Source organism: Rhincodon typus, chromosome 2 (genome assembly GCF_021869965.1).
Source record: "Rhincodon typus isolate 14 chromosome 2, sRhiTyp1.1, whole genome shotgun sequence".
Lineage (NCBI taxonomy): Eukaryota > Metazoa > Chordata > Chondrichthyes > Orectolobiformes > Rhincodontidae > Rhincodon > Rhincodon typus.
The window spans coordinates 123,129,058-123,146,387 of NC_063333.1; the positions used below are offsets into that span (position 1 = coordinate 123,129,058).

A 17,330-nucleotide genomic window follows, 5' to 3' on the forward strand; every position below is an offset into this window, starting at 1 on the left:
AAGAAGGGTCTAGACCCGAAACGTCAGCTTTCCTGCTCCTCTGATGCTGCTTGGCCTGCTGTGTTCATCCAGCTCTACACCTTGTTATCTCAGATTCTCCAGTATCGGCAGTTCCTACTATCTGAGGAAAAATAAAGTCAACATTAAGTCTGTTATGACTCTTCTAATCTCAGAAATGGAAAGGGATCCCGAGTTAAGAACTTTTGAAATGGAAAGGGAGGAAAAAGATAGAGGAAATCGGGTCAAGAAATGGAATTAAAATAGCTTGAATTCCAAAGAGATAAAAAGAAAAAACTTAGAGAACATGAATTGACTGTGGAATATCTGGAGCAAAGGGGGAAAAAAAAGCAGGTAATAGCTCAGAACATGATTCCAATTCCAAATGAGGGACTTAATTTAACTAAGAATCATCCTCCTTACTGCTTAAATTTAATGAGGGTGAATATAATGGTATTTTAACTCACTTGAGAAGATAGCTAGATCAACAAATATGTCAAAATATGTTTGAACTTTAAATGGTACAGTATTTTGACAAGTTCTAATATGACTCACACACCAGTTTGACAGAAGTACAAATGGCAGAATATGAAACTGCCAAAACTGCGATATTCAATGCTTATAAGCTGGTGCCTGAAGCTTGTTAAACAACATTTAGGACTACAAAAAGAAATTCCATTAGAACAGGTGTAGAATTTACAAGGGAGAAAGGTAGCTATGGGATCAGCAGTTTAGATCACTCAAACTAGAGACTTTTTTCAGAATGTAAGGTAAATTAGGAACTTGCACAAATTCATAAGCAGCATTCCTGCAATTTCTAAAAAAAAAAAAACAAAAAAAATGAGCAGCATCAAGCATTACAGATTTGAGAAACAACAGTTCTGGCAGCTTGGATATCAGACAGACAATTATAGGTGGAGACATCTGTGTGGTCCTCTGGAAATTTATCCTAGTAGCCAGCTACAGCCCTTCACTTTTCGCTGCAAGTTGTTATCTTTACAAATCACCTGTTGAAAGGAAAAGAGGGAAAAAAATCTCCTTCAGAGGCACGAATAGGGCAAAACCTCAACTAGTGAATGAAATACTGAGAACAGTGTATCTACAATTTTGCTTCATTAGCAAAGAATTAGAATGAGTTGAAAGAAAGCCAAAAGAAAACAGCCCAACCTGTGACGGGAATTGAAGCCGGAATTGTTTCTGACATTCTTTTTCTTCCCTACCCAAAGTATTTGTGAATTGTTTCATCCGAGTGTCTTTAAGTGTATGAATGTTAAGAAAGAGAAAGAGGAAGAGTTTACATTGTAGATTTTTGAATCATAATTCAGGTTTTATTCTTTTGCCATTGGTGTAAGAAGTTACATTTCAACTAATAATTATTTTCCTATTTCATGGAAGTCAAGCCTTACACAGAAACTGTGCTGAAAGCATGCAAAATGCACATTTTTATGAATTCTTTTACCATCTAACTACCTTGTTCATACTGCTGGAACATTTATACTCACAGTGCTAGGCAAGCACAAACTCCCCGTGCTCTTTCCTGCAAGTTTGCCAGATCAAGTCCATCTATGTTCCACGTTAACAACAAGATCTGACTTTCATCTACTTGTGGCTGTTCAGTATTTCCCTTGCTGGTCTGCTCATTATCAGTGTCTGTCAAGTCAATGCTACATTAAAAAAAAAAAGAATAGTCAAAGCAAGTTCATCTGTACTACATAGTCATCTTAACTGCTCTGCACTCGCCACATACGTAGCATTGCCAATTGCATTCAAAAATACTTGTGCATGATCAAATACATGGATGCACCCTCTTCCTCTTATACGTAAACCACACAAACGTGTCCACGACAGCTATGTATTTACATAACACCTTTAACATTGTCGAATGTCTCAAAGTGCTTTTTAGGAGTGTGATGAAACCATATTTATACCAACTAAAGGGGATAAATGTTAGAATAGATGATCATCAAGTTTGGCCAGAGGTGAATTTTAATTTTTTTTGATTAAACTGTTTAGACACATTTGAACTTGAAGCTGGTTCTTCTGGCCCAAAGGTAGGGACACCACCACTGTGCTACAAGACCCAATTACTTTTAAAAGAACCATCTTACAGGAAGAAATAAGTAGACAGCTGGAAAAGTTTCACCCAAATATTTTGTGCCACTATCACTGCTACACAGCAATGAGATATTGACATTAAATATAGCATACAAGAGCAATAAATTAACAACAGGAGGCTTCTCAAATAGGCAAATGAGGTATACACTAAAGGGTATAAATAACACAGGAAGAGGGTGGCATAGTGGTAATATGGCTGACTAGTAACTCAGAAGCTCAAACTAATGCTCTGGGAAAGTGAGTTTAAATATAACTGCCACAGAATCAGGTGGAATTCAAAATCAATTTAAAAATTAGAGCTATGGAATGTTGACAATGAAAACTATCATCCATTTTCATAAAAAAACCCACCTGGCTCATTAATGAATTTTAGGGAAGGATATCTGCCATCCTTACCCAGTCCAGGCTCAGCAATGTAGCTGGCTCTTAACTACCCTTTGAAACAGCCTAGCAAGCCATTCTATTCATGAGCAAGTAAGAATAAGGAATAAATAGTGATCTTACCAGCTACACCCATACACCAGGAAAGAACAAGAAATACAGATTTCCAAACTTTCCAATTTCTGCCTATTTATCCTCCTTTTGAACATTATCTTTTTTTCATTTGGGTGTTTACTTTTCTCTAGTCACTTGTACAAAAACAAAAATCACATTTACAGTGATTTTTCTAACATTAATTAGAAAACAGAAGGTAATGTAACCCTTGAAAGTAGAAAAGCCAAAACGTATTTTATAAGTTTTATAATGAGATACAGAAAATTGCAGAATATGCACAAGGTCATTGAACATATCATTAATATCCCAAAAGCAGGCTGCAAAATAAGTTACATTCAGAGGTATGAGGGATTGCAACTTGTATGTCATCCTCATCATGTAATCAATTTATGGCATTCTAATTTTAAACAAACAAACAGCAAAGGTGATGATGTCAGGCTCTAGTATTTTCTTCTTCCCCTTATGTTGCTATTTAATTCTTGGTTCCTTTTTACACTGCCTACTCCAGCTTTCATGGCTTCCATATCTTTAACTAAGATGCAAATTCTTGAAGTCTTTACAAATATCTCCGCCCACTTCTGGCTGTGCATCTAGGTCAGTACACGGACACTTCAGTAAATTATTTTCGGTAATGGAATTATCCTGTAAATTTCTATAACTTTGCTGCTTTCAAAAAGCATCACTTCATCATCACTAGTTTTAGGATTAAACCATTAATTAAATTAATCTACCATAAGATTAGTAACAGTATATTCATATAAACAAAAATGACACTTCACAACACTACCTTTAAGTAAAATAAAAGTTTGCAATCTGAATGCACTACTGTTGGGAGTGAGTTAACACACAGTGCTTCTTTCTTTTCATCTCAAGCAATATAGACGAGCACTATTGACTGAAAAATTCAAACTGGTCTTTTTCAATTTCAACAAACACTAATCCTGAAAATACTCTCAAGAACTATGTGACTACCTTGATTTCTGCAGACGCCAAACATATTTGAAAAAGTGGCTGCTGCAACAACTGAATTCATCACAGTTTCTGCTTGAAAGTAACCTGTCTTCCCATTCAAACTTGCATACTTGAAAATTAAGCCTTTTCTAAAAAAAAGCTATAATCTTACTAAGTTTCTTACTGTAGCAAATTATTTACAAATTTCAGAATATTTCAGGAATGTGAAAAGATACGTTTTCCAAAATGTGTCTGCATGTATATAAAGTTGCAATAGTTACAATAAATGGGATCCATGCATTACCATCCCTGGAAATCAGTCCTCTCAATCAACTGTGAGGTAGACTCCATTGCAGAGGAAGATGGCTGAACACCCGTTTCAAAATAGGAGTTGAGGGCTCTCTGTGAATAATCAGAAAATAAAAATCAATCCAACATAATCTTTCGTCACATTTTTTAAAGTTAATCTGAATGCAGTTTAGCTACGAGAATGCAGAATCTGCAATTGCATTTTGATGAGCAAAAATTCTTTGATATTAGCTGATGTTTTCTGTGCCCTTCTCCATCCTCAAACAATTCACTGGTATTGCACAAGGGTTAATCAAATGTAACCCTTGCTGTGATAAGACTTGATTGTGGGTGGAAACTTTAGACATCAATGCTCCCAGTCAAATCTAGGTTTGGGGTAGTTAACTGGAAACGAGCTCAGAACTTGACAGAAAGGATCATTTCCTTTCTTCAAATGTGCTACTAAGGTACTTAAGTTTTTCTTTTTGTGCTTCCACGTCAAAGTCCTACTAAAGGATAATGCTGTAATTAAAAGAGATGGAGATCCTGAAAAGAATAGCCAGAGATCATGTTTGAGGTATTGCCAACAACTCTGAAAATCTCTTTGGCAGGAAGATTGAAACAGTAAGATAACATGACAAAAGGCACAGGTAAAGATAGACCTCATTTGTACGGCACTTTTTATGACTTTAGGGCATTCCGTAGTGCTTTATTATCAAGAAAAGTACTTTTGAAGAATCAGCACTGTATGTAAGTAATATAGCCAACACTGCACAAAACCTGCTTGCACTGATCTTCCACTTCATGCCAAATCAATTCACTCTAAATTGTAGTACAGATTTCCTTCAAATGGCCAAGTTCACCTTCCCCAAGATAGCATGTTGAAGTACAGCAAAATGTGTTATTTTAATGCAAGGAGTCTTGCAAGTAAGGCAATTGAGTTGAGACCATCAATTAATGCATGGGGATGTGATATCATTACCATCATGGAGGCATGATTGGGAAAGGTATAGGACTGGTAGCTCAATATTCCAGGGTAGAGAATCTGAAGTGAAATGGTGGGTGAGATGGTGTAAAAGAGAAGGTAGTGTCTCAATGTTGAGAGGAGTCAATTACATTAGTAAGGAAGGATGATATCTTAGAAGGCTCCTCAAATGAGGTCGTATGGGTAGAACTTAAAAACAAAAATGGGGGCAATTGCTTTGCTGGAGGCGTACTATAGGCTCCCAAGCAGTCTGGGAGATGGAAAGAGATATGGCAGCAAATTATACAGCAATATAAATAATACAGTATTCACAATACAGGATTTCAATTTCCTGAATATTAACTGGTATAGACAGGTTTGAAAGGCTTAGAGGGAGCAGAATTCATAAAATCTGTCCAGGAGAGCTTTATAAACCATCACGTAGAAAGTCCTACAAGAAAGGGAGCAGTGCTTGTCCTAATTTTCAGGAACAAAGCCAGGCAAGTGGTAGATATGCAGTGGGCAAGCATTTCAGTGACAGCAACCATAATTCAGTAAGATTAAAGGTAAATATGGTTAAGGACAAAGATGTATCAGAAATAAAGGTTCTGAATTTTTTTTGGGGGGGGTGGGGGGGAGAGACGACACAATTTTAATAAGAATAAAGGAAATCTGGCCTAAGTACAAGTGTAGGAAAATCCATACCCTTTTGAATGTTTCCTACTGTAATGGCAACAGTAAAGGTCACCCATAAAAGGTGAAGGGTGGGATAAAGCAAGCACAGAGAACCCTGGATGTCAAGGTATATACAGGGCTGGATTTAAAAGAAGCTTATGGCAGAAACCGAATAATTTCCCTACCATTGATATCAGGTTAACAGGTCCGTAATTACCTGGCCTATCCCTGATGCCCTTCCTGAACAAAGGAATCACACTGCCATCCTATGGGTTCAGGAGAACTGGAGGACAGCTAATGTAGTACATTTATTCAAGAAGGATGGTCATGATAAACCAGAATACTACAGACCATCTGTGGTAGGGAAACTATTGGAAAATATTGAGGGACAGAATTAATCAAAGACAGTCAGCACAGCTTTGCGAGGGGGAAGATTACATCGAACAAATTTGATTAGATTTTGAGAAGGTAGCTATGTGTGACGAGATGAGGTTAGTGTTGATGCAGTCTGTATGGATTTCGGGAAAGCTTTTGGTAAGGTTATATATGGCAGGCTAGTTAGGAAGCTGACAGTCCATGCGATCCACGGCAGTTTGTCAAATTGGATCCAAAATAGCCTAATGGCAGAAAGCAGAGGGTTACAGCCGAAGGATGTGTGAGACAAAAGCACATGTTCAGTGGCATAACACAGGGTCCAGTGCTGGGTCCCTTGCTGTTCATGGTATACATTTATGACCTAGGAGATAAGAAGTTTGCAGATGACAAAAATTGGTGGTGTGGTAAATAACAAGGAGGAAAGACAGATGGGCTAGTCAGATGGGTTAAACAGTGGTAAATAGAATTTAATCCTGAAGTGAGATGTAATCATTTTGGGAGGACTAACAAGGCAAGAGAATATATGATGAATGTCAGGACCCGAGGAAGTATACAGCAACCTGGGTGTTCGTGTCCAGAGATCCTTGAAGGCTGCAGAACAGGGAGATAAGATGGTTAAGACATATGGGATACTTGCCTTTATCAGTCAAGGCCCTCAATACAAGAGCAAAGAGGTTATGTTGGAGCTATATATAACATTAGTTAGGCCACAGCTCAAATACTTCGTGCAGTTTCGATAGCCACACAATAGGAAGGATGTGATTATACAGAGGGTGCAGAGGAGATTCACTGGGACGATGCCTGGGCTGGAGCGATTCAGCTACGAAGAGAGACCAGATAGGCCAAGGTTATTTTACTTCGAGCAGAGAAGGCTGATGGCGGGGGCGGGGGGTGGTCTACGATGGAGGTTTACAGAGTTCTGGAGGGGCATAGATAGAAATTTTTCAGTAACAGAAGGGTCCATAACAAGGGGACACAGTTTCAAAGCAAGGCGTAGGGTGTTTAGGCAGGATTTGAGATTTTAAAAGACACAAGATTATGGGGTATCCTGAATTCTCTGCCTAAAAGCGTGACAGAGGTAGGAACATTCAAGATATTTAAAACCTATTTAGACGAACACTTGATGCGCCAAGATTACGGGCCAAATGCTAGCAAATGGAATTAGAATAGCTGGATGTTTGATGACCGGCGACACGTGGGCCGAAAGGCATCTTTTCATGCTATAAGAATTTTATGTCTCTATGACACAGAGTACAAATAATCGCCTATCCTCACTGCCTAAGAGACCTAATCAGATAATCGGTGTCAACGATGCTGATGAAAGAATAAACATTGCCTAGGTCCCAGGGAAAACTCTCCTGCTCTTCATAACGGCACCGTGGGATTTTTAGCGACGTCCCCCTGATGAAGCAGAGATAACAAGGTGTAGAGCTGGATGAACACAGCAGGCCAAGCAGCATCAGAGGAGCAGGAAAGCTGACGTTTCGGGCCTAGACCCTTCTGAAACTTCAGCTTAAAGTTGAAGAACTGATGACGACCAATAGATACAACTCTGCCTGATCACAAACAGAAACATAACACCGTATTCCCCGTGACAGCTAAACAAATGCAACACTTCCAAAAGCCTTCTTTCTTGTCCCGGCTACAGCATTTTGAAAGTGAGCATCACGAAAAGGTCGCCGACAATTCCTGCTCAGCCAACCTACTTCTAAAAGCCAGTCATTTTCCGCCAGGTAACACTGAGCTACGGCTTCATCCGTACCGGTCACAACGGCAAACTCGTCGCAGAGGCCCCCGCGGTATCGTCGCCTCGCTTCTTCAAGTTCCTCCTCCGGCTGGGGTGTAGGAGCGGCTCCGCCGATCGGCTCTTCATGCTGGAGACCCGGGCCTCCCTGTTGCTCTGGGTCACCCAACCGAGCTCTCTTCCTCTCAGGCTCAACCATGGCTGCAACTCCGCGCGCGCCACCACCAGTCAACGTCTTGTGGCACGTGCTACGGCCCAACGGCTGCTGGGTCTGGAAATTCTCATTCTACCCTCGGCCCCGCCCCTTCACCAGCCCTGTCAGTCCATAGCTTTGATTACATCCCTTCTGCGCCACATCCCCCCGGCCCACCTGTCCATCACGTAGGGACCGCCCATTTCAGGTCACCTCAGACCCGCCCCCTTCTTGGCTCCGCCGGACCATCACCTCAGCCCCGCCCCCTCCACGGCTCCAACTGTCAATCACCTCTGTTCCGCCGTATCATAAACCAATTCCCCACCACGCCCCCGCCGGGACTCAATCTTGGCCCCACCCACTTCTCTCAACGTCCCCCAAGCTCTTTGACCCCATTCCTTGACCACAGCGCGCGCGCACAAAGGTAGCAAGCGACCGGGGAAGAAGGTTAGCTCGAAGAAATTTTGGGTTTTTGATCGCTGTCTAGTGACTTCAGACCAGGCTGCAGCACAGCTTAGTCTGTAACTTCAGATGTTACAATGATCCCTGATCACACTCAATGCTAACGCAGTTGATAAGCTACGAAGTTTTGGTTGGCTGTCAAATAAAATGAAGAGAGCGCTGGACGAATGTCAGCAGGTCTAGACCACTGTATGACGTCTTTCTGCTGAAGGGGATCTGTTCAATTATCAGACCTTCCTGGTCTCTCAAATGCATGTAAATAAAGGTGGGGAGAGAAGAGTCAATGTGTCGAGTCCAGTATAACACTTTCACTCCAAGACAACACCGTTTCAGGTTTCCAGCATGACCGCAATATTTTGCAAATAACTATGTAAACTTTAAAACAAACGCAAAGTCTAACGTTGTGAAGAAGGGTCACTGCACCCGAAACGTTAACTTGTGATTTCTCTCCACAGATGCTGCCAGGCCTGCTGAGCTTTTCCAGCAATTTCTGTTTTGTTTTCTGATTTCCAGCGTCTGCAGTTCTTTTGGTTTTTAAACAAAATTGGAGTTTGGCCCAATTATTGGAAAGGTTATTATTAAGCTGAAGAGAGTTCAAAAGAAGGAAATTCTGAGGAAGGGTCACCGGACCCGAAACGTTAACTCTGTTTTTTCCTTCACAGATGCTGCCAGACCTGCTGAGCTTTTCCAGCAACTTTGTTTTTGATCCAGAGTTCAGAAGAGATTTACCAGGATGTTGCCGGGTGTAGAAGACGGAGTTATAAGGGAAGGCTGGGACCCTTTTCACTGGAGCATAAGAGGTTGAGAGGTGACCTGAAAGAAGACCTAAAATAATGAGAGGTATAGATAGAGTTAACGGTAGTTGTCCTTTCCCTAGGATGGGGGAATTCAAGACTAGGGGCCACATTTTTAAGGTGAGAGGAGAGATTTAAAAAAGACATGAGGAGCAAATTTTTTACACAGAGGGTGGTTCGCATGTGGAATGAACCTCATGAGGAACTGGTGGATGTGGGTACAATTACGATGCTTAAAAGACATTTGGATAAGTATATGAATAGGAAAGGTTTGGAGGGATATAGGCCAGGCCAGGCAAGTGGGATTAGTTTAGTTTGGGATTATGTTCAGCATGAACTGGTTGGACCAAAAGTTCTGTTTCCGTGCTGTATGACTCTATTGGAACAAACCAAAGGCATCTCTTATTTGAACCAGACTACATTTACATGCATTTGAGAGACCAGGAAGTTCTGATAATTGAACAGACCCCCTTCAGCAGGAAGACCTCAGACAGTGGTCTCCCCCACTGTACCTTGGTGGCAGGTGCCCCAAGCTTTAGTCTGACCCTCAGCACATAGTCCTGGACCTTGGAATGCGCCAGTCTGCAACACTTGGTTGAAGTCAACTCCTTGATCTGGAGGACCTACAAGTTTTGGACAGACCAAAGAGGGTCATTCACCAAGTCCTCCAGGCAGAGTCGATGTTTGCCTCAGTGAGCATCTCAGGGAACAGACCATAAAGCACAGAGTCCTGCATCACAGAGCTGCTCAGGACATACCTTGACAAAAACCAATGCATCTTTCTCCTGACTTCCTTTGCAAAGGCGCATTCCAGAAGGAGATGTGTTACAATCTCAACACCCCTACAGCCACTTCGAGGGCAGCACGTGATGGCACAGACCGATTGGATGTACATAAAGGGTCTCACAGGTAGTGCCTTTCTCACTATCAGCCAAGCGATGTCATGATGCTTTTTGGAAAGGTGATGAGGCAAACCGCCAAATGACTTTGACAGTCTGCCCAGAGAACTACGCGACAGGATCCACCCTCTCCTTTTCCTGCAGGGTCTCAAGGACTCTACATGTTGACCACTTCCTGATGGACTTGTGGTCAAAGATGTTTTTCTTTGCAAATTTCTCCATGAAGGACAGGTGATATGGAATGGTCCAACTACTTGGAGCATTCCGTGGCAGCAAGGCCAATCCCATCCTTCGCAACACCCAGGGACAGGTAGAACCTCAGTATGTAGTGACGCTTAGTGTTTGAGTACTGCAGCCGCACACAAAGATGGCCACTGGGATGAGGGCGGTATGGGGTACGTTCTTCCCCATTTTATCCAGAGTTTTGTACATGGGGTCCCTGCAGACACGGTCCATCTTAGACCTCCAGATGAAGTGGAAGATGACTCAGGTGACTGAAACAGCACACTTTTGGGGAATGGGCCAGGCCTGCGCCACATACAACAACAGAGAGAGTTCCTCAGACCTGATGACCAGGTTTTTACCTGAAATGGAGAGGGAGTAGTGTTCCCAAAAGACCAGTTTCTGCCTAACCTTGGCAATACACTCCTCCCAAAATTTTGCACATGCCCCGGCCCTTCTGAACCATATTCCCAGCATTTTCGGGTAATCTATCCTGACAGTGAAGGGGATAAAGGATCGGTCGGCCCAGTTCCTACTGGCCGGTTACACTTCCTAATAAACTTCCTGATTTCCCACATCTGGCAGGAGGACCATACCACTGCTCTAACTGCCATCTCTGACCCTTCATAGTAATACCAAGAACAGAATCTTACCTTGCACTTACATTATTGCTGATTGCCCTCCTCACCAATGCCCACACTTAAACCTTCAGCAACACTTCGACCACAAAGCAGACCTTCTCAAAATGGCCATTCAGCTAGAGCATGCTTCCTTATTATTCATTTCTGGGCAGTCACTGGTGACTGAGCCAACTCCTTCCAACACTTCAGTCGCTTCTCAGCAACGTCCTCTGTTGGACGCTCTTGCACCATTCTCTGAATTTTGAACTTCTGAATTTTGACCATTAGAGTTGCCAACTCTGGTTTAATTTTAAAATCCCTCTATCTCTTAGATTCCATTTGACAGTCCCCACACAGGAGTTTAACTTTTAAAATACTGGAAAGAAACTGCAGGACAAACCAGGAGGGTGACAACACTGCTGACCACCTGATAGGTGTGAGGGGGTAGCATGCACAGCAGTCTGATTGGCTGATTTTCTTAGGAATCTACTGCAGTGCACAGCCAAAAATACTATTCACAGATCCAAGATGAATAGGGAGGGTCAGTCTGACTTCCTACCTTTGTTTTAATGAGGGCTAAATTTTACCAGATATCAGGTAAATGTCAATTTTAGTGAGTTTTGTGGAGGATTTCTCAGAAATATTTTTCACAGTATCCTCCCAAACTCCCCTATTACCTATGCATCACATCTCTATGACACTCTGCACATTCCATTCTCTCCATCAGTGCAAGCGTAAGAACTCTCCACTGCCAAGACCTCCTGGGACTCCTGGCACGAGTGCTTTATTTAAAGCGCAGTTGTGCATTAGATCAAGTGTTGTCAGTCCAAAGATGCCCTGTCTAATTCCTGTTGTTTACAACAGACATGTCCGACAAAGGAAAAGTGGCACCTAGTAAGAGGGATGTAGAGGCCCTTATGAAGGGGATGGGGCAGAGGAGAACCATCCTCTTCCCCAGAGCAACAGAAGAGACCACAAGACCAGACCCTATCATGCTATTGCCACAGGCCACTGTGGATCCATAGCTTAGAGGAACACTCAGCAATGCCACTAAATGCTCAATGACTTTCACTGCTCCACAAGTATAGATGCCACTATCTTCTCTCTACTACCTCAGAATTACTTATTTCTGCTACTACTAACATCCCACACAAAGGCTCATGATCTACCACCTTCACAATCACACGCAGTTTCCCTCAATTGCTCTCACTCACCCCATATCACCAGACTACCAATGTCACATGGCACCTGCTTTGCTGACTCATTCTCTATGACACCTCACCACTTCTTCCACCCCCCTGCACCAGCACTAACAGCTGTGACAGCCACTTTCATCCAACTCAATCCCTTCCTTTGTCTCACGCCAGGAATAAATGGCCCACAATAGAGCATAAAGAATCAGGACAGGCCATGGGTGCCCAACATTAAGCTCCTCACTGCTATGAGGAGAAGATCCTGGTCCTGGCCAGTGAGGAATCACGATCACTCACATGATGATGCCAAAACAACCAGTAAGAATTGTTGACCATTGCTGTGCTACTCTCCCATTGCCCCCACAATGAATACTCTTAACATGACTGATGCTCGACTCCTTGTTCATGACACATTCTGTTTTTTTGTCTTCTAAAGTTACAAGAGGCATCTGAACAGTTTCAACATCCAGGAGGCTGGCCCTGCAACATCTCCTCCTCTATCTCAGAGGAAGTAGCCACTGATCCGTGAGGGAATGCTCTGGCAGGACTGCCTCCTGAAGTCTCAAATCTCACCAGCTCAGATATTGACACATCAGTGCATATTTCAACTAGATTGGAGTCAGGAGCACCTCCTGGCGGGTACGTCACTACCTCAGCGCTGCAAATGGTCAAGGAAAGAACACCCAGGTCTCTGGCACTCAGACAGTTACCAGAGACCAAGCACCTGGTCATTCCCAGGCAGGAGAGGACCAAAAGTTGTCGGCAGTTCAGAATTTCATTCAAATACACAAGCAGACACAGGAGCAAAAGGAAGGTTTGTCAAAATATGCCATTTGCCTCTCACACGCATGCAACTGGCTGCCTTCATGGACAGATTGGTGTCTGCCTTGGAGAGCCACGTACTGCACACTGAGTGTTTGCTGGATAAATGCACAGACCTGCACTCCCTTGTTCTATGCAACAATGGCAGGGTGACAGGATGAAGAGGGACCACTCTAGATGCCCTTCCTCACAAGGAGTAGAACCAGCACAGCACCCAGCTGGAGGTACATACAGGCCACTCTGAAGTCTCTTGTCAGGACACTGCAGAGGTGGCCGGGCTTCCCAGCTCCGCTCTATCTATACCCCCCTCAGCCCTCTACGAAGTGAAGCTGAGCAGGGTTTACCTGTCTCTGTGCAGGATATACTCAGCACATTTGGGACCTTTAACCACAAATGCCACTGAGGTCCCCTGACCAAATCTCCAAGACCATCAGGCTCCAGACTATGGCAGGCTCTTTCACCTCAACTGCAGAACCTGAGACTACACCAAGATGTAGTGGGAGGAAAAGGAAGGCAAAGACCTTATCACAGAATCCCTACAGTGCGGAAAGGGCCATTTGGCCCATCAAGTCTGCAGTGAACCTTGGAAGAGCATCCCACCCAGACCCAGTCACTCAACCCCTATAACCTCACATTTATCATGTCTAATTCACCTAGGCTATACATCCCTAAACACTACAGGGTAATTTAGTATGGCCAACCAACCTAACCTGCACATCTTTTGTCTGCGGAAGGAAACCGGAGCACCTAGCAGAAACCCGTGCAGACTCAGGGAAAATGTGCAAACTCCACATAATCACCTAAAGCTGGTTTTGAACCTGGTACTGTGAGGCAGCTAACCACTGAGACACAGTGCTGCCCACTCCTGAGGACATATAGGTGGCACAAGAGAAACTTTATTTGAAATGCATTCTCACATTTGTGAATATATGTTCACTTTTCTTCATCAGTTTTGTCTACCTGCAGCCACAAGAATTAAAGTACGGAACCTAGTCATCTGTGGCGCTACACAATGTTTTATGGTCCAAAGTGAACAAAAATGGCAGACATCAGCCTAGAGTAATTTTTAAAATTGATTTTATTGTCATGTGTACCAAAATACAGTGAAAAGCTTCGTTTACGAGCAATACAGGCAGATCACAGCAAGCAAAGGATGTACAGATCAGAAAGACTTAGAGGCACACAGGTTACATTGCAGGTTACATTATTTGAGGCTAGAGTCCATTCAACAGTCTGGTAACGGCCAGAGAGAAGCTGTTCCTGCACCTGCTGGTGCATGTGTTCAGGCTTCTGTATCTTCTACCTGATGGAAGAGGTTGTAGAGAGCATTACTGGGGTGTAATGGGTCTTTGATGATGTTGGCCACCTTTCCGCAGCAGCGAGCCGTGTAAATGGATGGAAGGTTGGCTTCCGTGATGGTGTGGGCTGTGTACACCACCTTCTGTAGTTTCTTACGGTCCTGGGCAGAGCAGTTGCCTTACCAGGCCGTTATGCACCCAGACAGTATGCCTTCAATGGTGCATTGTAGAAGTTGGTGAGGGACCTTATGGACATGCCAAATTTCCTGAGTTGTCTGAGGAAGAAGAGGCGTTGTTGTGCCTTCACGACTGTCGCATTTACATGGGAAGTCCAGGACAGGTCGTCAGTTATTGTCACTCTGAGGAACTTGATGCTCTTCACTCTCTCAACCTCAGTTCCATTGATGTAGATGGGGGTGTGTTCTCCTTCTTGCTTTCTGAAGTCGATGATCAGTTCTTTAGTTTTGCCAACGTGGAGAAATAGATTGTTTTCATTGGACCACGTCACCAAGCCCTCTAATTCCCTTCTGTATTTTGACTCGTCGTTGTTAGATATCTGTCCTACTACAGTGGTGTTGTCAGCGAACGTGGCAGGTCATTCACATCAGAGAGGCTACTGTGCAAGTGCATTACTCAAACATACCAGTAACTCAAGTACCTTCAACTATGCAACCATTAACGCTGATGAACAGAAGCTGCCAGTAGACTGGATAACCTAACACCAGCAAAAAAGATCCAGCAGCAAGGCAGAACAGACACATCCCAAGGGTGTTTCTAAGGAGTGTATGTTTCTTTTAAATGATGAAGAGAGCAGGTCTTGCTACTTGTGCAGACAATGGGTCCTTGGAATGTGCTTGAAACTTTGGCAACTAGGGTGCATCTTTCCCTGCTGCAATACATGGAAACTCTCTGGAACGAAAACAGAAATGGCTGGAAAAGCTCGGCAGGTCTGGCAGCACCTGTGAAGAAAAAAATCAGAGTTAACGTTTCGGGTCAGGTGACCCTTCCTCAGAACCTGCTGAGCTTTTCCAGCTACTTCTGTTTTTGTTCCTGATTTACAGCATCCGCAGTTCTTTCGGTTTTTATCTGGAAACTCTCTGATCAGGCAGCAGTTGTCAAGAAAGAGTTAAACATTTCAGGTTGATCACTTTTAACAGTAGGAAGTTAGACATGTAAGAGGTATTAAGGCAGTAAAATGGGGTAATGGACAGGAAGAAGAAACATATCCACCCTCTTGACTGATGACAAGCTGCCTTTGTACTTGCACTAAAAGGCAAGTCCAGACATTCTCTGTGAAAATGCTTGTAGGATTGTGGACATGTTTGGAAGAGGAAAGACCACTGGAAAGGTTCACTCCAAGGTGAAATCTCGGTTGTCTGAAGTGAGCCTGCAGTTCCCAGTGGGCCATGTTCACAGGGTCCTGAGAAAGGGCAACTATGCTGACCAAGTGGGCACTGGAGCACAGTCCATTGGGCTCTAGTACTTGAGTATCTGACAGCTGAAATCCTCAAACTGGCTGGAAATGCAGCCAAGACAACAAGACATCATACCTGCAGCTAGCCATGTGCAACAACAAGGAGCTCAATAAGCTGCTGGAAAAGGTGACCATTCCTTAGGACAGGGTGCTGTCTAATATCCAGGCTGTGCTACTGCTCAAGGAAACTGTTGCTAGGGGTGGCACTAAAGAGTGAAGACATAAGTGCTGTGAGTCTGTATGCTCTAGTTGAGGAGGCAAAGCACGAAAAGGCAAGGCAAGTCAAGACAAAAAAGCTGTGACATCCAAGCAGTCACACAGTAAGTGAGTGCTAAGAGAGCAAAGTAGGATCTCTGTGATGCGGCCTCGACCAAGACATGAGGTGAATACCTATCCCTGTGTGCAAAGTGTCTTAATGGCAGCATTCCAATGAAAGTTGCCAGTGCACTACACAGTGCAGCATTGATTTGCAGAAGTGTACTATAAGCATATTGGAGATGTGAGTTGGTATGCCTCATATTGCTAATGTCCGTATATGTGGTAGCTGCCCATGAATGTCCCCTGACATGTTCGTGACTGGTGTCCAGATGGAGGGCTGGAAGAGCAAACAGCAAGCTGAAGTCACCAGCTAACTGATCTTACTTTCGTCTCATAAATTGTCACCATCTAGTTTATATTGGCAGCTGGAAGAATGAGAAACTAGATATCAATGAGGCAAGATTATCTAATAATGAGATGTTAATGCATACAAACAGCTCATTGACGAAAATCTTTTCTTGCCATTCAATACTTTTGTTGGAAAATGGAACTTTTGATTCCCAATGTCAAGAATCTCCTCACCCACCCATCTCATGAACTATTTCCAACTTTCTGACCAATGCCCATATCATTCAATGCCTAGGAAAACTCCGCCTCTTGTCTACTTCTAGCTGTGTTCGAGTTCAATTATCCACAAAACTGTTTACTAGCTTTTCTCTCCCGTCTCATTAATTTTTAATGTATGCTGTCTTCTTGAATTTAGTGCCTGTTAATGTTACCCACTGAAATACTGTCTGATGCCTGGTCAAAATCTTTTCCTAAGCTTCATATATAGTACAGCCACATTCTCCATTTACTGTTACCTCCTCAAAAAATCCTATGAAATTATTAATCATGGGAATATTTTTTGAAATCCATGTTGGTACTTCTGGTTTTGTCTTTTTTATTTAACAGACATCATCATCAGTTGAATCACAGGGGTCTGCCCACAAATTTGCGTTAAGTGGAGCCTGAAGATAGTTGAGAAGCCCCTATGTAACCTGATTTGCCTACAAATACATTGTGTCAAAAAAGCCTAATGAGTATGCAATGCAGCTGCGTATGTATAATACACACACATATATATATGAAAAATTTATTCCCAACTTGTTCATACCTTATAATTATCTGATTTTGTCTGGTAAAAGACATTAAAACATATTGGGCGTGAAGAAAGACTGTGGAAGGCAATAACACAATAAGAGGAACAACAACTGGATACAAACAAGATGCTCCTTATCCACCCTGTCCAGATCCCTTATGATTTTGAAAACATCTATCAAATCTCCTCTTGGCCTTCTCCTTTCCAAAGAAAATGTTCCCAACTTCCACAATCTTTCTTCAAAACTGAAGTATCTCATCCCTGGAACCATTCTTGTAAACAACAGTGATCCCTCGTTTTAGATTGCCCTATAAAAGGAAACATGGTCTCCACATCCACCCTGCCAAGAT

General features: G+C 42.9%; 1 protein-coding gene across 5 annotated transcripts in view; it reads right to left on the minus strand.

Moving 5' to 3' along the window:
• Positions 1-17,330, minus strand: part of tdp2b (tyrosyl-DNA phosphodiesterase 2b) — a 55,942-nt gene that overhangs the window by 27,125 nt on the left and 11,487 nt on the right. For 4 of the 5 annotated variants that reach the window (XM_048615413.1, XM_048615434.1, XM_048615422.1 and 1 more), the window contains 2 exons: positions 3,863-3,960; positions 1,500-1,661 (listed from right to left, as the gene is read on the minus strand). In XM_048615413.1, the coding sequence (XP_048471370.1) occupies positions 1,500-1,661; positions 3,863-3,960 (260 nt within the window). Of the gene's footprint in view, positions 1-1,499; positions 1,662-3,862; positions 3,961-7,566; positions 7,924-17,330 lie in introns of those variants that run through there. The other variant, XM_048615426.1, reaches the window with a different exon arrangement.